The sequence below is a fragment of the Leuciscus leuciscus genome (genome assembly GCF_965113295.1).
Source record: "Leuciscus leuciscus genome assembly, chromosome: 17".
In the NCBI taxonomy this organism is placed as follows: Eukaryota; Metazoa; Chordata; class Actinopteri; order Cypriniformes; family Leuciscidae; genus Leuciscus; species Leuciscus leuciscus.
In genome coordinates, this window is record NC_138741.1 from 10,944,888 (window position 1) to 10,965,923 (window position 21,036).

The following is a 21,036-nucleotide window of genomic DNA, read 5'->3' on the forward strand; positions in this document are numbered from 1 at the left end:
GACTCGGATCTCCACAGCAGGGTATTTTTAGGCTGCAAAAACATCACCTGTGCAGTTTGCAGGTCAGTGGCGCACCCAACCGCATCATGCCCACAGGTTAACCCTTCTCTTCCCTACGTGGGAATAAGCAATGCTAAATCCACCAGCTATGTGCCGCGTGCTGCAACCACTAGCGCCATACAGGACTCTGCTTTCGATGAAAGCAGGCAGCCTTGCAATCATTTCAACGCGGGCAAATGTCAAAGATCGCGCTGCCGGTTTATGCATATCTGCAGCTTTTGTGGCGGCGCCCATGCTCGCATTGTATGTCCAGTCTTCAAGTCTGTGAATAAAAAATCTAAAAATTATTGGGAGACTCCTGTGAATATTTCGCGCATGCACTTCGAACTAGCTCATCACCCGGACGCCGAATTTACTGATTATCTGCTGTCAGGTTTAAAAAACGGCTTTAAACCCGGCTTAGAATGCCCGCTTTCCCAAAACATCATATGTAATAATCTCCAATCCGCCCTTATAGAACCTGAGGTTGTAGACAAACTGATCAAAAAAGAAGTCGAGTCAGGCTTCATGATCGGTCCGTTCGACAATCCTCCATTTAATCTGTTTCGCATCAGCCCCATTGGAGTGGCTACAAGGAAATTCTCGGGTAAAAAACGTCTAATAATCGACCTGTCAGCCCCGCATAATTCCCCGTTTCCAAGCATAAATAGCTTGATCCCTCTCGATGAATTTTCGCTCAAATACCACGACATAGATCAGGCTATCGACATGATCAAAATCGCAGGTCGGGGGGCTTGGCTTGCAAAACTCGACGTTACATCTGCTTTCAAAGTAATGCCTATCCATCCAGGTTCATGGCACCTATTTGGAGTGCGCTGGCTCGGGAAATATTATTTTGCAGTACGTTTAACATTCGGATGCAAAAGCAGCCCGAAAATATTTGACATGCTATCAGAAGCTGTTTGCTGGATCTTGTCGAACAACTACGCCATTCCATACCTCATTCACCTGTTAGACGATTTTCTAATAATCTCGCCTCCCGATGCTATCCCAGCCGCGCACATCCTCACGGTACAAAACGTTTTTTCTGAGCTAGGGATTCCTATCGCACAGGAAAAAACCATGGGCCCTGCAACATCTATCGAGTTCCTAGGAATTAATTTGGATTCAGACAAATTCCAAGCATCCCTCCCCAAAGAAAAAATCGACAGAATAATCCTCGTCTCTTCTACTTTCCTTGAAAAATCTAATTTTTCAAAACGCGAACTTCTGTCCCTGCTTGGACATCTAAACTTCGCAATGCGCATCATCCCACAGGGCCGCCCCTTCATCTCGCATCTCCTCTCACTCGCGTCCTCCGTCCACTCACTAGAAGATCGCATTTCCGTAACTCAAGCTTGTCGCGACGAGCTTAGGCTATGGTTAACATTTCTAAAACAGTGGAACGGCCTATCTTTTTTCTACAACAACCTCGTTTCATCCCCCACCGACATCCAATTGTTTACAGACGCCGCCCCCTCAATAGGGTTCGGGGGATTTTATCAAGGTCGTTGGTTTGCAGCTCCGTGGCCACCTCAGCTCCAGGACACATCTCAATCCTCAGCTCTATTCGAGCTTTACCCTCTCGTCGTAGCAGCTTTCCTGTGGGGGAAAGAATGGGCCGCTAGTAGCGTTTTAGTGCATTGCGACAATGACGCAACAGTGCATTGCATTAACAAAGGCCGTTCCCATTCACCCGCTCTGATGCCACTCTTAAGGCGTCTCCTCTGGATTTCAGCTTGCGACCAATTCATTATCATTGCTAAACACATCCCTGGGTCAAAAAACCAAATCGCTGACTCTCTGTCTCGTTTTCTGTTTCAGAAATTCAGGATGCTGGCTCCAGAGGCGGATCAATTCCCAACTCCAGTTCCTCGTTATTCAGAACTAATATTCCCGTAACCCACCCGTTAAAACCCCTGCTTGACGCATCACTCGACTCTATCCTCCAAGCAGTATCTCCCAGGACCCTTCAATCCTACGTTACTGCTTGGAGATGTTTTAAAACATTCCATGTCTCTTATAACTTGCCTTTCCCTGATTTTTCTCTTCTTTCAATCACCTCTTTTATCTCCTACCTTAACATCATTAAGGGTCTACAAGTCGGGTCCATCAAAGGTTATTTGAGCGGCATCCAGTTTTTCCATAAATTGATGTACGGCGCTCCTTCCACGGAGATAAACAATTCACAAACCTCCCTCCTGATTAAAGGGATTCAAAGATCCCAGCCCACCCGCCCCGACGCCAGACAACCTATAACGCTAGACATTCTCACCAAATGTATTCAGGCCCTCCGCACAGGCTACCAGCCCCTCGGTTCCGCTCGTACACTCGATGCTATGTTTATCCTAGCCTTTTTCGGTTTTCTTAGATGCTCGGAACTCGCCATTACTTCTAAATTCGACCCAAAAATCCACCCTACCATCTCAGACTTATCAGTACTAGACGGCGAAACCATTTCATATTTGATTAAACAAAGTAAAACTGACCAAACCAAAAAAGGTCATTTCATCTACATTTTTAACCTCGCTTCGCAAATCCAACCATACCAGTCAATTCTGGCATATCTGCAATGGAGAAGTTCCCAGGCTAAATCTGCCCTGGAACCCCTGTTTTTAGACGAATCCAAAAAACCTGTGACACGTTTTTGGTTCCAGAAACATCTCAAATCTGTTCTCCAACAGTCAGGCATTTCAGCAAAGAATTTTTCAAGTCACTCATTCCGCATCGGGGCAGCAACTTCAGCAGCCCAAAAAGGCCTCTCCCAACAGCAGATTCAAACCCTTGGGAGATGGTCCTCCGATGCTTTCCGAAGCTATATCAGGACGAACCGGTTCCACATTAAAAAAGCTCACCAAACCCTCATCGAGTGAGTTTATTAAAAAAAAAAAAAAAAAAAAAACTCTATCCCCTCCTTCTCCTCTTTCCGTCCAGCGAACATTGGTCTCACAGCGGACGGAGTGAGAACTTTCCCAGTAGAGCACTTACGTTTTCTCTTTCATCCAGCGATGCAGTGTGAGAAAATCTCCTGGGCAAGCACTCATTTTCCTGTTTCCTCTTTCTGTCTAGTGAGCATTGATCTCTCAGTGGACGGAGTGAGAACTTTCCCAGTAGAGCACTTACGTTTTCTCTTTCATCCAGCGATGCAGTGTGAGAAAATCTCCTGGGCAAGCACTCATTTTCCTGTTTCCTTTTCCTGTTTCCTTTCCGTCCAGCGAGCATTGGTCTCACAGCGGACGGAGTGAGAACTTTCCCAGTAGAGCACTTACGTTTTCTCTTTCATCCAGCGATGCAGTGTGAGAAAATCTCCTGGGCAAGCACTCATTTTCCTGTTTCCTTTTCCTGTTTCCTTTCCGTCCAGCGAGCATTGGTCTCACAGCGGACGGAGTGAGAACTTTCCCAGTAGAGCACTTACGTTTTCTCTTTCATCCAGCGATGCAGTGTGAGAAAATCTCCTGGGCAAGCACTCATTTTCCTGTTTCCTTTTCCTGTTTCCTTTCCGTCCAGCGAGCATTGGTCTCACAGCGGACGGAGTGAGAACTTTCCCAGTAGAGCACTTACGTTTTCTCTTTCATCCAGCGATGCAGTGTGAGAAAATCTCCTGGGCAAGCACTCATTTTCCTGTTTCCTTTTCCTGTTTCCTTTCCGTCCAGCGAGCATTGGTCTCACAGCGGACGGAGTGAGAACTTTCCCAGTAGAGCACTTACGTTTTCTCTTTCATCCAGCGATGCAGTGTGAGGAAACCTCCTGGGCAAGCACTCACTTTCCTGTTTCCTCTTTCTGTCCAGCGAGCATTGGTCTCACAGCGGACGGAGTGAGAACCTTCCCGGTAGAGCACTTACGTTTTCTCTTTCATCCAGCGATGCAGTGTGAGAAAATCTCCTGGGCAAGCACTCATTTTCCTGTTTCCTTTTCCTGTTTCCTTTCCGTCCAGCGAGCATTGGTCTCTCAGCGGACGGAGTGAGAACTTTCCCAGTAGAGTACTTACGTTTTCTCTTTCATCCAGCGATGCAGTGTGAGAAAATCTCCTGGGCAAGCACTCACTTTCCTGTTTCCTCTTTCTGTCCAGCGAGCATTGGTCGCACAGCGGACGGAGTGAGCTCTTTCCAGTCGAGCACTTACGTTTTCTCTTTCATCCAGCGATGCAGTGTGAGAAAATCTCCTGGGCAAGCACTCATTTTCCTCCTTTCTGTTTCCTCTCTGTCCAGCAAGCATTGGGGCTTAGCGGAAAAGCGCAAATCTTCCCGATCGGTCTCTGTAAACTACAACCGCTCCTCGTCCGCAGACCAACAGGGGCCGTCAGTCCAGACAGTGAGCCACCATTACGGGCCTCCCCGGTCAAGCATCCAGGCCCCTTCTCGAGATGCCAGCCCGCCAAACTCGGCACTCATTTGGGGGGTCTTTAGTCCGGCGGCTGTCCTCTGCTTAACCTTTGGGGGGAGCACTCTGGGTTCGGGCCGAACTCCGAGCTCGGAGCCCTCCCTCCGGACAGCACGCCAAATACGCATTAAACTTACCCCTTCAAATTATATGTAAGTGTGAACTCGTGAAATGATGTTTTATTAACAAGGTTCGGGAGGAGCACGTTCAGATAATTAACACAAGTGGAAAGCACTCAGCAATCAATGGTAAGAGGTGCATATATACTCCACAGTCTCACCTCATTCCATTGACAGTTTTTGCAGCATCCCTCCACCACCCCTTCTCCACACTTCTAGTCCTAAAAACACTTACATACGGGGGGAGCACTCTGGGTTCGGGCCGAACTCCGAGCTCGGAGCCCTCCCTCCGGACAGCACGCCAAATACGCATTAAACTTACCCCTTCAAATTATATGTAAGTGTGAACTCGTGAAATGTTGTATGTATGCAAATTGTATAATATCCAAGGTACACATTTCTAGTAATTGTGCAGTTAATTATCATATTGTATTTTCAGAAAGTTTTGGAATATTTTTCCTCTCCCCAAATTTGTCACCAAATTTGTCTACCAAAACACACTAATAAATAATTTAAGGCTTATATTGACCTATTCATATTTTGTTTACATCTACTCTGTAAATATATTTTTTTGTGACTTAAGTGACAATTTAAAATACTTTTGAGCCCAACTCAAAGATGCTAATCAGCACATGGTTAACAAGCACAGTTCTGAACAGTTGTACACACATAAAAACTACATTTTATGGAATAACACCCAAAAAGGTTTGCTTAATTGCTGAAAAAAGGTGTTTGGTAGTGACATTCCTTAAAGTTACACACAGATTTTAAGACTTTTGAACACATTTCCCTCAAAATGATGGTACCTATCTACAATGAAAGAGAGGCTATGAGAGAGGCACACAGTAATATTTCCTGATCAAAAATATAGGGGTGTGGTTAAAATCAGTCTCAGCCAATGGATTAAAACGGGACACATTTTTTTTACATAAAGTTTCATGATTTAAAAATAAAATATAAAATAATAAAGTTTTTTTTTTACTTCACTTTTTAAAAGAAATCAAAAAGATATTTTTAAAAACAACAATTGAAAAAAAAACATTTCAGTATCATTTTCACAAGTTGAAATTTAGGAGTTAGGGTTCGGGACAGCCACCTCCCAATTGAAAGTACCCAATAAATGATGATTTTATATATATTAAAATCTTACTGATATTTTAAATATTATTGTGGGATTCAGTAGATAATAGAAGGATCTTGAATACTTAAATGCTTTTTTAAATTAGTTTTTTGGTTGTGGGACAGCAGTTTGCACCAATTCTGTAGAATGGCCCATATAGGCCTGTTTTGCAGAGTAAAAGGGCGGTCACACTGCACTTTCTGTTCCATTGACTTCCATTCAAACGCTTGCAAATGCTTCAAACCAGAAATGCAAGCTCCTGCGAAAAGTTTCGCATTTCGCTGCGTTCCAAAGTTCAAGTTTGGTGAACTCTGACCTGCGAATTCGCATCACGTGAAGACGTGTGACCAGAAGAAGATTGATACGTCACGCCGTGACTTTTTGGCTAAATGAAAAGAACGATATTTTTGCAGTAAAGTCGAGTAAATCGTATGTTTATTACATTTTGAGTGCATTACTATTTGATCACCAAAATTACATTTTTAAATGTTTTTTCCTTGAAAAAAAAATTCTTCATGCCTTAAAATAGCTTAAATGTAACTCTACACCCTTGCCTCATTTAGTATATGCGGTTCTATGAGTATGCAAATTAGCCCTGCCTCCACTCACTCACACCAGCTCAGAGATACACTCATTGATCACACTTTGATGTGATTAGTTACAAGGTAGTTTGTGACATCAGAAACACCAGTGATTTCAAACTACGATTTTGAGACTGTCTTTGTTTCTGAAGTTTTAAGGAGAAAATCCTCAGCTATGGTGTTGACTTAGGTATTTGCACATGGTTTGTCTTAAAGGGCACATATCATGAAAATCTGACTCTTTCCATGTTTAAGTGACCAACCCAGAAAATGTGAAAAGTGACAACCCAGTAACTTTGTTTTGGTAAGCCTTTCTCTGCAAGCATGTCAAAAAATAAGCCAATCAGATTTCACTTCCCTTCTGACGTAGGAAGGGGATCTTATTATAATATTACCGCCCCTTAATCTGCACGTTTCAACCCACAGTGCCGCCATTTGGTTTTCGCAAGCAACAACAGTGAGTGTAACCAGTTCTAAAGCAATGGCAAATGTTCGAGCAAAGCATGCGAACTGTTCTGTCGTTGGCTGCACAGACCAACTTGTGTAAAAGTTAAACATGACGGTACATGCAAGTCGATGAGATGAATCAATGTAACTCCACAACAACTACATAAATGTATCCACTAACCACTCAGAAACGTCCAGGTGTGTCTAAAAGTCGCAACCTCTTCCTGAGTCTCTCCGTAAGGCTGCACTCCGCTACTGGTTAATTCTGAAATTTGACTGAAATTCACGTGTTTTGTTTTAGCCGCAGTATCCGAAGCTCGTGTAAAAGGATCAAATTCGGCTGTCTTCTGAACGGGGGTGGGGTGCAGCAGCTCATTTGCATTTAAAGGGACACACACAAAAACGGCACGTTTTTGCTTACACCCAAAAAGGGGCAAATTTGACAAGCTATAATAAATTATCTGGGGGGTATTTTGAGCTTAAATTTCACAGACACATTCTGGAGACACCATAGATTTATATTAGATCTTGTGAAAAGGGGCATAATATACATAATTTAAATATACATATTACATACATATATAAACACCACATAGACATATAAACAACATTTAAAAGTTAGATGTTCACCACAGGGGGACTTTAATGAAAAAGACGCTGCATATGATCAGTCTAGTGTGACCGCAGCTTAAACGTATATTACCTGCTGATTCATTCTTCGAATTATTATAATGTGGGAAAAGCATTACATTATATTATGCCTGTTCTCATCCCAGTCTGGTGTGTTTTTGACATCCGACTGATCTCGTTTGGGCAATTATTTTCTGAAAGGGTTATGAAACCCTACAGTATTACAACACAAGGGTAATGGTGAAATATTTTATATTATGATAAATGAGGTTGAACTGTGCCCATGGGGCAGGTAAATGATTCTGCTCTTTTCAAGGATGATTGATTAGAACCCATAAGTCAGATAAAGAGAGTGAGGGAACATTGTGTTCATGTTTGTGGAGACTGGGGCATCCATATCTTGAAATATTCAGGCATGTACTTCTCAGGTTTCATTGTGAGACTGACCCATTTCTCTGAAAATAAATAATGGAGGGGAGACTTGGAGACCAGCACAAGACCTTTGAGAAGTTTCACCTTCTGCACCTATTTCATATCGGAACATCTAAAAGACTGTATAAGTAATGCTCTCAATATGAACTAGTATGTTTTGTGACCATTTGAGCAACAACAAATTCCATTGGAAACCATATTGTCTGCCAAAATACCATTACAACAGTTATTGTTGCTGCTTTAAAAGCATAAATGATAATAACATCATAAAATATGTTTTGTTTCATTTATTGTGTTTTATGAACTTATCACAGGTTTGTGATCCTAACCGCAATGTTTGGTCTGGCATTTTGATGAAAGATGACATATTATGATGGTTGTATAAAACTACATATTTTCAAAATGTTCCAAGTAGCCTATATGGGACGAACAATTTCATCTTAAGCCATGCCACACTGTAGGATCTCAGTTGCCTTTAAGGTCAGACTGTACAGCAGGCAAGAAACGTTAAAAACGGACGCACAACAAGACTCGTCCGGAGTTGTACATCATCAAACCGTGATATGTTCAGTGACGTGAGCTGCATTTGCATGCGGAATAGAAATGGTGGCTAGCAAACAATCATATACTCACCCTCATGTCTTCCCAATCCTGTATGACTTTCTTTCTTCTCATGAACACAATACTTTATTAATATTTATCTGTGTTTGTCATGCAGTGAAAGTCCAAAACAACTCTAGACCCCACTGACTTTTTATATGGGAAAAAAAAAAACACAAAAGAAAGACATGCATATTGCATAGACATGAGTAAATTATAACAGAATTTAAATTTTTTGTGTGAACAATCCCTTTAATGCAAGTTGCATTACATAAATTTTTAGGGGTATTTTTTATAATGTTGTAAATCATATTGCAGCCTGATAAATGATTGTTCTCTTCTGTTCAGTGATCTGATAAGAAACTGAAATGAGGGCATAGTAATGTTCTCTCCTAGGGCTGCATTATTGAGGATTACTTGTGTTTTTCCTTGTTATTGTTTCTCTATTGGAAAGTGATAATTGCTTTCTGAGTAATGCAGCTCAATGAACTTTCTCATGCACCACCTTTTCTCACAGAACATTTGTCACTGCAGAGTGCAGACCTTGTCGACTGATGTAGAGGGTGGGTAAATTGGGAAGGAATGGTTGAGTTGAATCAGAACCTGAATCTTTAATTCCGAGCAATCTCTATTAAAGATTATTTTGGGATTTGAAGAAGCACACCTCTTTTTAACACACACACGCACACGCACACGCACACGCACACACACACACACACACACACACTCTCAAGAATCATTAAGTTCTGATTCTTTGGCCACACATCAGCATAACGATATCATGCACCCCTGTTTCATGAGATATATAGTTAATGTGGTCTCTTTTCTCTGTGCTGCTCAGATGAGGTGGTAGCCTGAGAGAACGAGCATCAGAGATGGATGGATGTGGACGAGCAAGACGGGTTGTGACAGGTTGAAGGAAGAGTGATGTAAGACCTCTGAGCTCGACCAGCAAATTCAGCTTTCTTTGGCGTGTCTGTTCTTGAGATACTGGGGGCTGCGTTGGTGCATCATCTAGCCATCAGTACTTCACCCCGTTTGACTTATCAAGCGGAAACAGCCAGGACTTTTTGTGCAAATGACGAATGAGAGCTTAAGAGCCCTTTAACGTCTGTAGCACTAGGGATTTGTTTTTAATTATGTGCTTATGCTCAGAGAAAATGTCATTTGATTGTCTAATGCAAAGCCTTTCTGCTCTCTGAGAAATTTATTATACTTATGGTGAGAGGTTAAGAAAAATATTAAACTGATGTGCAACCTCATATCATTTATGCAGTGGACATCTATGTCAGATAAAAAGACAAACGTACAAGACTGTGTACTTGAAGGTTTTAATGAGAGAAAAACAGCATAGTCAAATTAAGGAGAATTTCAGACATAAGTGTAATTTGGCCAAAATCTCATGTTGTTATTATTAAAGGCAAAGTGCTACGCACAGGCTATTTACAGTAAGAGGACAAATTCGAAGTCCGAAATTCGCATCCAGAATTTTCGCACGTTAAAAAATAAATACGACCTCACGTTATGTCAATCACGCCTGCACACTGCCTCCGAATCTATCGTCCATCATAAAAAAAATTCGGATCAGGTTCGATTTTCTGCGTTTTTCACATCCGTTGCAAGCATTTTGAATGGTGTTTTGACATTTCAGAGCCACCGAATCACGAATACGAAAAAACGCATGTGAAAATTTCGGACTCAGTGTGCAAGGACCTTAAGACTCTTCTCCATTCTTCAAATACGTTAAACATATGTAGTGTTTTTTGAGAAAATGCTGAATTTAGTCAAAGAACCAGTTTTTTGTTTACCCTTGCATAACACACAAGCAGAGAACGTACACATTTTTTACCGCACTTCATTCACAATTGAGGCGGGGTGGAGTTCTGAGGTTTTACCGACAGTTTGATGATCCAATGGACGATCCCACAAGGTTTCGTCACAAAACTTTTTATTGGTTAAAAATGTGCAAAACCCACATACAGACATAAAGGATGACCAACAGTAATGATTAATAAAAAATTTATAGCAAAATATGCGTATTCATATACAAATATTTAAGTATTTTGAGAGCGTAAACGAGAGTCAGACTAATTTGCAGTACTTCATTGGAGTGGGTGTGTGCTAAAAAGTTATTTTGGCGAGACTGGCTTGATATGATTCTCTGATTGGTGGAGAATTCTTTGCACTCGATAATGCTCTGGCTAAAAACCACTAACAACCACTCAAAACACCTGGCAACCACCTACCAATGTGGCATCAACTAGTTGTGGCACATTTCCATGTAAAATCTTTATGTAACCGGCCAAAGCCAGGGTGAGTGAAATGTTTCCGGTTTCATTTGATGTCGGCATAGAAAGGACATCACACAACTCTCTGAATCATGTCTAAAAGCATCCTGAGTGATTCTCAGCATAAGATATCCAGCATAACCTGCCTTAAGCACCCGTTCCTCGACCTGCAGAAGCGGTTCCCTGTTCCCCAGTTGCTTAGCAGCCAAGCAGAGTGTTGATGTTCTCACAGGCACTTCCTGTAAACACTTAAGACACGAGCCTCTCTGTGCACAACAGCCCACTTCAGCGTGAGAAAATGGAAGTGTCTCATAGTCGAGACTTCCAAAAATATCCCTCTCTGAAAAACTGTAAAAAGAGGAGACGTAGGCAGAGAGTAATGTACTTCTTTTCTCTCACTTTCTCTCTCTCCCACCCTTCTCATTTAAGGAGTACCACGCAGTGAACTCATCTTTCATTCAGCAGCAGAAGCCGAAAAATTGCTCCGTCTATCTGGTCCGACTTTTCATTCCATTACAGTCAGACTAGAATCCCGAACGCATCTCAGAAAACCTCTTTAGGCTACGGAATATAAATGGGGGTAAATAATGTATTTGCCTCTTTCACCACTGCATCTGTTAGACCATCTCTAGACGTAATGTGGCTAATTTGATGTGCATTTAGACGGCTGGTGTTTGTGATGCCGTGGATATTAGCGATGAGAAGCACTTATCGTGGCTGCAGCAGCAGTCGGCACTTTAGATTGACAGCGGTTAAAAGCTTTGTGCCGTTTGTATAGGTGTATTAAACTGTGTAGGCTTTGTCTAATAGCAGCTATTCTGTGTTTCAGCTCTGCAGCAGGCATCATGACCACAGCTAGGTACCGACCCACCTGGGATTTGGCCCTGGACCCGCTGGTGACCTGTAAGTTGTGCCTGGGAGAGTTTCCCTTGGAGCAAATGACCACCATCACCCAGTGCCAATGCATCTTCTGCACCCTGGTGAGTAATATCTAAACGGATTTTAGGGTTCAAAAGCATGTTTTAAAAATATTTTTTTTATTTTTATTTTATTTTATTTTATTTTATTTTATTTTATTTTATTTTATTTTATTTTATTTTATTTTATTTTATTTTATTTTATTTTATTTTATTTTTTTTTTTTTTTTTTTTTTTTATTTTTTTTTTTTTTTTTTTATTTTTTTTTTTTTTTTTTTTTTTTATTTTTTTTTTTTTTTTATATTATTTTTTATCAGCATAAAATAAAATGAAATGCATAATAAATAACATAAATAAATAAATAAAATAAAATATTTGCTTATTTTATTTTGTTATGTGATATATCAAAATGAAATCAAATAAATTAGAAATAATAAGAAAATACATTTAAAAAATAAACCTATTTTATTGTATTAATTGTATTTAAGTTTAGAATAGAAGTCAATGAGAGATTTCCACAAAGATTTAAAATAATGTGTGCTTTCAGCCATATTTTATGAATATTTCTATATTTCATTTCTGTCTTTTAGGTTTCACTGTTGTAGGAATGGAACGTCTAAAAATAAATGAGTGGGATTCTTACATAAGCCTCAGACATTTTGAAATGTGTCTATATATAAGCACAGTTCACAGCTATAGACGGAATATCCACAGGCCAACTGAACTGTTTTTTTATTTAATTTTTTTCAGAAATGTGATTCATAGTCCAGTAATAAATACATAGTCTTATTCAACCCTCTGAGGTTTGCTGTTCTGACTTTCCCTTTGTTGTGTAGTTATACTGATTTGAGACTAGTTTTATTTATATCTTGAGGTTGCAGGCAACAATTGGGGAAAGGAAGCTGCTAGCAGGGTTTCCGCGGAGTCATAAAAAGTCATAAAACGTCTTAAATTTAATAATCAGAATTTTAGGCCATAAAAAGTCATAAAAACGTCCGGATTTTCCATACAAGGTCATAAATTTCATTTAGCCACGTCTTAAATTGATATGCTCGTTCATTCGTTGGTTCTACCATTGCTTTTTCCCCCTGAAAATGCGCTGGCGGCATAATGTTAAATGCACAGGTTAAATGCGCCAAAAGCGGAACGCTCATTTGAAACGCGCGCCACACGAACCATTTACCCGCTCGGCTCCAAGTCCAAACGGCAGCACAGCGCGAGCTCAATAGAACTGATGCGTTTACTCTGATCGGTCTCGGTCCCAAGATCCAGTGAGAAGTGCTTGAATTCAGCGAAGAACACACTGTCTCAGTGATTTAAAACAGTTTAAAGGCAGATTGAACAGCGCTGACCAACAGGAGAAACTCTGCACAATGATACAGTCTGAAGGCTTTTCCGTCTACAATCTCCCATCATTTATCATGGATTTACTGTAACGTTAGCCTAGTAATATTAACTGCACCATGTGGGATATACATATTGAATTTTATTATATTATTAGTGCTGATAATGTATTAAAGGACTAATGGAATATTTACAGTATTTAATAATGTATTTAGGCTACTGTTTTTCATACATTTCCTGAAGATATGTGCCATCAAAGTTAGGCAACACAAACCTGTTTCAAGACTTGGCCCCTATTAGCACATGCAGAAACTAAGTAATTATTTTCCCAATAAAGATATTTATTTTGTTAAGGACAAATGACAAATGTTTGAATGTCCTACCTCAGATTTGTGAAATGTTCACCTGTTTTAGCAAGTGTTTGTCATTATATTTTCTGACAATAAAGAGTAAAGTTAGTTTAAAACCACAATTAAAGCTCTGGTTTCTACAACTTTCACTTAGAAGCAACAGTCTGCCTTTAAACTTGAAAGAAATAAAGATTTGACATTTATCGTGATAATTATCGATATTGACTAATATAAAACAATTATCGTGATAATTGTTTTTGGCCATATTGCCCAGCCCTAACTGAAATCTCCCGGTCTATCACAATGGGAAAGTGTACATTTAACGAGCCATGGCTCAAAGATGGTGTGTTTAGTAGTTGGCTCAAGCCTGTTGCAAATAATCAGTATCAAGCATATTGCACACTGGGTAAGAAGGCGTTGGAGCTGTCTTTAGGCATTTAAATAATACATCTTGTTACTTTCAATGAAAGTCAATTAAAAAAAAAACTTTTGAAAGGAATTTTAATGATTTTTCGTAATTCGTGTAGGTCATAAATTTCAATCATAATGGTCATAAAAAGGTCTTAAAAAGTCTTAAATTTGACTGACCAAACCCTGCAGAAACCCTGTGCTAGAGTAGGGTAAAGGGAAAACATCTCCTCATCTGACTCTGAGAAGCCTTGTCTTGCTTGTGTCTTAGCTCACTAGAGACAAAACTGTCTTTGTGTCTTAAGCGAAGCATGTTTATGGAAACAACTCCCTCAGACTTTGCCTTGCCAGACATTCCTAAAAGCTCAAATACACAATTAGTTTTTGATGCGTTCAGATGAAAAATATAAAAATTTTATTTTAATTTTTTTTGTGAGAGAGAGAGAGAGAGAGAGTAGGAGAGATGGAAAATATGACCTGATTTTTCTCCTGAAGCAAAAATGAAATAATAAAATATGTTTTGTTCACAGCCTATTAAAACAGTGAGTTTGCAAATTGCTAACACTGAAGGATAATTAGTCTTGGACAAGCGACTGCATCTTCATTAAATTGAGATGTTATACAGCGTTTTTTTGTTGTTGTTGAGGATGTTAATAGTGCATTACAAGTGGTTTAGTGCTTCTGTACTCACACTCTCACAGACACACTAAGCAAATTAAACACAAAATTAAAAGCAGAATTTGTTTACACAATGTATTTTTCCATAATTTCCATTTTATTAATTTCATGTTTATGTCTTATTATCCTTTTAAAGTGCCTGAAGCAGTATGTGGAAATTCTCATAAAAGAGGGCTTTGAAACGGCCATCAGCTGTCCAGACTCGGCCTGTCCAAAACGTGGACATTTACAAGAGAATGAGGTATGTCAACATACACTACCGTTCAAACATTTGGGGGCAGTAACATCTGCATCACTGCATGATGAAGCCTATAAAAGGCAGTTAGAATCCCCCTAAAATGCAAGATACTGGGGCAAAAATGCCCTGTATGATTTTTTGTCTAATATTTATATCATACGATATAGTTAAGCAATATCATACACGAGCAACAACTGCAATATCACGTGAGTCTTCTATTCAAATAAATGCTGTTCTTTTGAACTTTTTGTTCATCAAAGAATCCTGATTAAAAATGTACCGTTTCTACAAAAAATATAAAGCAGCGCAATTGTTTTAAACATTGATAGTAATACGACATTTTTCTTAAGCATCAAATCAGCATATTAGAATGATTTCTGAAGGATCATGTGACGCCGAAGACTGGAGTTATGATGCTGAAAATTCAGCTTTGTCATTACAGCAATAAGTTACATTTTAAATATATTCACATAGAAAACAGTTGTTTTAAAATGCAATATTATTTTATAACATTGCTGTTTTTATTGCCATTTCAAAAACATTACAAAATTGCCAAACATTTGAACGCTAATGTACATATTCCTGCATTTTGCACAGCTTTTTAATGCTAAATATTTACTATTATAAAGCAGAGTTGTGATTGGTCAGTACAAGCATGCATGTCTGGGACTTTTTAATTTTACTATCAGGGTTTTTAAATAAAGGGCCCTTAAAGGGATAGTTCACCCAAAAATGAAAAGTAGCCCATGATTTACTCACCCTGAAGCCATCCTAGGTGTATATGACATTATTCTTTCAGACGAATACAATCGGAGTTATATTAAAAAAGGTCCTGGCTCTTCCAAGCGTTATAATAGGAGTCAATGGGTATATTTTTTTGGAAGTCCATCAAAGCGCATCTATCCGTGATAAAAGTGCTCGAAACGGCTCCGGGGGGTTAATAAAGGTCTTCTGAAGTGAAGCGATGCGTTCATGTAAGAAAAATGTCCATATTTAAAACTTTATGGACTAAAATAACTAGCTTCCGGCAGACGGCCGTACGCAAGTCGGTAATGACGAAAGTAATGACGAACACGATTTCCCAGCCCTGTTTGAACCGCAAAGCTTACGCTACTCCTACGTCATACAACATCAAGTGTTGCTCTTTTGGCATACGGCCGTCTGCCGGAAGCTAGTTATTTTAGTCCATACAGTTTTAAATATGGATATTTTTCTTACACGAAAGCATCGCTTCACTTGGACTTTATGGTGAACTCCCATTATAATGCTTGGAAAAGCCAGGACCTTTTTTTAATATAACTCCGATTGTATTCGTCTGAAAGAAGAATGTCATATACACCTAGGATGGCTTCAGGGTGAGTAAATCATGGGCTAATTTTCATTTTTGGGTGAACCATCCCTTTAAGATACAGATAACACACAGAACTATTAACTAATTAATAACTGTGTCTAACTAATGATCTGTTAAGCATTATATAATGTAGTTATGTTAATATTGGTGGGGAGTCTGAAAAGGATGAATTTGTAAGGATTAAAGGGGTTTTAGGAACTTCAGTGCAATGCAGTTTTTTTTTTTTCTACAAAACCTGCAATAGTCACAGCTACTAAAACAACAAATACTTTACCGTCCAAATAAAATGGACCTGCATCTCATCAAGAGGAGATTAAAGCTCTTTTAGCATAAAATGGATGCTGAAACCTCTCCACTCTGACTCTCCCCTCGGTGTCTTGCACCACGAAATCCTTCCAAGTATGAGGTCAGTCCGAGGGCAGGGTTCCTCCTCGGCGCTGCAGGCTCATTGTGAGGATGGCTGGCTCGTTCAGTATCAAAGCAGCTAAACCAGCTGAATCAGACCCAGATGCAAATCATCAGAGCAACTAATGTGCCTTTTTTGGGGGCAATCCTTAAAGCTGAAGTATGTTTAAAAAATTCAACATGCATATTCCTGCTGTGTTGTTTGATCTCAAGACAGTGATTAGATTAGAAACCGTATTTGTTGTTGGATGTGTGTTTACCCAGATCAAATTGAATGCTAAATGCAATATCTGCAATATCTGCAAAGCAAAGAGTGCTTTTGTATCCATCCACATTATTTAATAATTGCTTTTGTCCACTTTCTTTCTCTCTCAGATTGAATGCATGGTGGCCACAGAGATAATGCAGAGGTACAGGAAGCTGCAGTTTGAGAAGGGTAAGTGGAAAGAGGCTGTCTGTCTGTCCATCAGGGGTGGATGAGGCACGTGTGCGGTGTGCATGTTGATGGTGAGATCCATGCTTGCTGTCCTAGATGACTCAGAATGACTCACTGTAGACAAATAGGCCAGTCCAGGTGTGAGGATGAAAGGGATGTGAGTGAACTTGCGCTGGACTCGTGTAGGTCCAGCTGACCTTATGCTGTCACAGAATGGAGGCTATTACCTGTACTGTCTGTTTTTCTTCAATGAGAGCCTGCCACCTGCAGACACCTTGTTTAACGTTTTCTGATTATCATTTGCACAGTTTTTTTTCTGGAAAATGGCAGAATCAAATCTTTGTACTTTGTCCGCGTGAGCACCAAGGGCACAAAGTTTTGAAATTCGTGCCAGTTTCTTATTTTTTTACTTTCAATATTGTAAAAAAAAAACGACTGAACGAATGATACACGGATTCACAAGGGTTAAGAACAAGTGGTGCAACCAAATTAAGTATAGAGTTACAAACTAGCTAGTAGTTAATAAACCTCTATAGTTGACTCCTTTTTTTATAGATGGCTTTTGGAAACCTATTCTGGCCACTAAGAATTATTTACGAACCCAAGGTTAACTATAAACAGCTTTAAAATCCAGAATGACATTAATTCCGGAATTTTTTTTACCAATGGCTAACAATTTGAAGTGTGAGAGGGAAAACTTAATACCTTTGGCACATTTTCCAGAGCATATCTTCATAATTCAGAGTTTAAAGCATTGCAAACCTTCTATGAAAATTACAAGTGTGAAACCCAGGGTTAAAATAGACTTAACCCAGGATTTTAAAAAGAGTTAAGTGGAAATGAAGACTCTTTGTGTTTCCGCTCTGTATCCAAATCAGTCTGTATGCTGACCTGAAATAATTTTGATAATTTTGACAAATGTACCTTCTAGTCAGAAATATCCAAGATTAAAAGACTAATAAAGAGTAAATTAGACTATTGCTAATTGGATAGGCTTGATCGAAAGCATGAATGTTACCTTAAACAGATAAGACCTGAGGATCTGTGCCATATACCTGGCGTATGAATCTTCTCTTTCATAATTTTCTTCAGTAGGGGATCCCAGGCTCTGGACTCTGATAGTCTCCAGTTGTTTGAACCACAGGATACATTTGCTTGAGAGATATTCTCTGTCCACCCCCTCCAGTGCGTTACATTAGCCTATTTTGAAAAAGACATAAGGGACAAGGGAGGGAAATAAATGTAGTTACGTGTTGCAGTTGATCCAATGCTATCTGGCCCTGTTTACACACCTGATATTTAAGATACCTTTTAATCGATCAGATCACAAGTAGACGAGGTAGACACATATCCCCGTTTATACCTAGTGTTTTAATTTGTCTCTTGTCCACTTTCAACCTCTTCTGATTTCTTTGAGGTGAGGGTCTATGGGTGGGTAAATGTATGGCCTTGTTCAGATCATTCGAACTAATGAGGTCACGCAATTTACATATGAACACGACCAGAATGGAAACACATAAAGAGCTGCAGCTTTAATTTCTGCTCTGATATCCACAAGACCACGCCGAACACTATGAGTGCATGTTAGAAATCAGAAATGGTAAGAGAACATTGTGCTTGGTTTTTCGTCTTCAAACCAAACTTGGGCTTCAGCCGACAAAGTTTAAATCCTGTCTGGCTAGTGCGCTTCCTGTAATGTTTACACAGTAGGCGGAGAGTAGGTGGTCTTTTGCGGATGTTCAAACGCATTCAACCACATGAGCGTCTACACTATGAAAGCAATCAGTTTTAAGTGGACAAACATTTTACACCTGAAGCGTCATCCACTTGTGATCCGATCTACCAAAACGCATCTTAAAACCAGGTGTAAACAGGGCCTCTGTTTCTCTTTGCTTTGTTTTCAAGGTTTCCATGCTTTCATATGAGAACCATGGCGGCAAGTCTCATAAATTAGAGATTTACATAGAGAGACTGTAAAAATGCATTTATTTAGCCCATCAGTGTTCCGGGAAACTGGAGTGGAATGGTGGTTATAACATATACACACTCCTGCATGGCCTGCCGTGTCATATGGAGAGGCTGAGCGCGAGTGTGTTTAGTTTGTGAGAGATAAGCAGTGCACATGAGGACAGACAAAAATACATGCCATCCTGACACAAGACAGCAGATTTACTGAAAGTCCTCTTTCTAACATAATTGCCCACAACCACACATTACGTAACCATAGCCTTACAGTATGCCACTAACAGACCTTTTATGCATTCATCAGGCAGATGAGCAAATAAAACCATTATGAAATGGGTAGTTACATCTCTAAATTTTGATTAGAGCAACAATCAATGGCGTATATAGGGACCAGAATATCATAGAGACTTGGAGGGGACTGTTTTTGGTGTGGATCAGTAAGCAACTCAGGACATCCTAGAAACCACCTCAAAATCATCTTGCATGGCCCTAGCAGAATGAATTAGCGACTGCATAGCTACACCCAGACATCCAGATCTTTCGCACAAACAAGCACCACTCACGTTTTATCAGAATACATGAATCTAGCTACAACTAAATGTAATTATTAATTGAACAACTTTGTCTCCGCCACCTATTGTGCCCAGTCGTAAAATCACTGTAACGCATAGGCCTCATGCAGCTTTTTGCTTTAATGAAATCTAATTTAACTAATGAATTTATGCAAAGCTATGATAAGTAGCAGCTCTGGAATCTCGTTCCTGAGGGCAGATGAGGCCGAAGCTGCTCTTTTCTATTACCCCTCCATCTCAGATGGTGTAACCATGGTGACCTGTCAGCCTGCATCAGCTGGAAGCAGCCTAAAATAAACACTCACGGAAACTGCGTCTGATCTCTCATCTCTCACCCCCCCTACAGAGGTGTTGCTGGACCCGAGCCGGACCTGGTGCCCGTCCTCCACGTGCCAGGCCGTGTGCCAGCTGAAGGAGTCTGACACGCCGCTTCCACAGTTGGTGCGGTGCAGCGTTTGCACACTTGAGTTCTGTTCCGCCTGCAAGGCCAGCTGGCACCCGGACCAAGACTGCCAGGAGAACATTCCCATTACCTCGTTTCTACCTGGAGAAAGCAGGTACTGTTAGCTTTTAAAGGTTCAGTACAAGCTGTGCTTAAATGACAGCACTTGTGGCATAATGTTGATTTTTACTTGTCTCCCCTTTTAAAAAAAGCACAAATGTGGGTTACCTTGAGGCACTTAATATATGACAAAACATGCATGTTAACATGTTTTTAGTGTGAAAAGTGTTTTTAGTGTACTTTTCTATGTAATATCCTATATTACAACTTATTTTTGCTGTGGCAACATAATGCCTTAAACTGACTGTAAAGTGACCAACTAAAAATGAAAGGGACCAACTTTAATATACAAGTTTTAAGAGAAGAATTAATGTAAGGGGTTTTATAAAATTGTACATTATCATTCAAAAGTTTGGGTCAGTGGGCCCTATTTTTAACGATCTGAAACGCAAGTATTAAGCACGAAATGCAAGTAACTTTGTGGGCGGGTCTTGGGCACTGTTGCTATTATACCGGCGGGATAAATGACTCTTGCGCCCAACGCAAATCTAAAATGGGTTGGTCTGAAGTAGCTTCATTATTCATAGGTGTGGTTTGGGGCATAACGTGAAATAAACCAATCAGAGCGACATCTCACATTCCCTTTAAGAGCAGGCACGCTTGTTCCATGGCGGATTGCTATTATAACGGCGGATTTGCCAGGCAGGCGCACGCCAGGAGCGCTTCACAGCCGAGGAGACCGACGTTCTTGTCAGGGCCGTAAAACACAGAGAAGTGAATTGGGGATGGAGATTTATGCCTATTTTTCACATCTTCATGGACACAACAAGATGTTCCCTCGTGTGTTAATATTTTTCCTTGTAATAATGTATGGTGGCTTTCTAAAAATGAGAACTACTGCGTCTGTGTGTAAATGAGATAAGCAAAGTGTATGCACGTTGTGCTCACGCTACATTGATTATGGCCAAGCATGCGCCCTTAAAATAGCATATGAATAACATGTGCAACGCACCACTTACTTTAGACTAGGTTTTTCTTGGTCAGTGGCGGAATTGTTTTCTAAACCTGCAAAATAGCATCAGGGAACGTTTGCGCCGGAACACGCCTCCTCTTTGAGCTGTACCGCCCCTGGGAGCGCAAGTTCATTTCCTAATTTACAGACGTGCGTCTGTGGAGGGAAAAGTCAGCTGTGCGCAGGTGCAAAATAGGAATGATGCATGCGTCGGTGTACAAA

The 21,036-nt window shown here is 40.1% G+C and overlaps 1 protein-coding gene across 3 annotated transcripts in view; it reads left to right on the forward strand.

Annotated features, from left to right (window-relative positions):
- Window positions 1-21,036, forward strand: part of rnf144aa (ring finger protein 144aa) — a 47,694-nt gene that overhangs the window by 14,122 nt on the left and 12,536 nt on the right. Inside the window, exons 2-7 of one of the 3 annotated variants that reach the window (XM_082143336.1) lie at window positions 9,190-9,277; window positions 11,066-11,216; window positions 11,466-11,616; window positions 14,470-14,574; window positions 16,703-16,763; window positions 19,647-19,857. In XM_082143336.1, coding sequence (XP_081999462.1) covers window positions 11,482-11,616; window positions 14,470-14,574; window positions 16,703-16,763; window positions 19,647-19,857 — 512 coding nt within the window. In that variant the 5' untranslated portion in view covers window positions 9,190-9,277; window positions 11,066-11,216; window positions 11,466-11,481. Of the gene's footprint in view, window positions 1-9,189; window positions 9,278-10,441; window positions 11,217-11,465; window positions 11,617-14,469; window positions 14,575-16,702; window positions 16,764-19,646; window positions 19,858-21,036 lie in introns of those variants that run through there. The other 2 variants (XM_082143335.1, XM_082143334.1) reach the window with 2 other exon arrangements.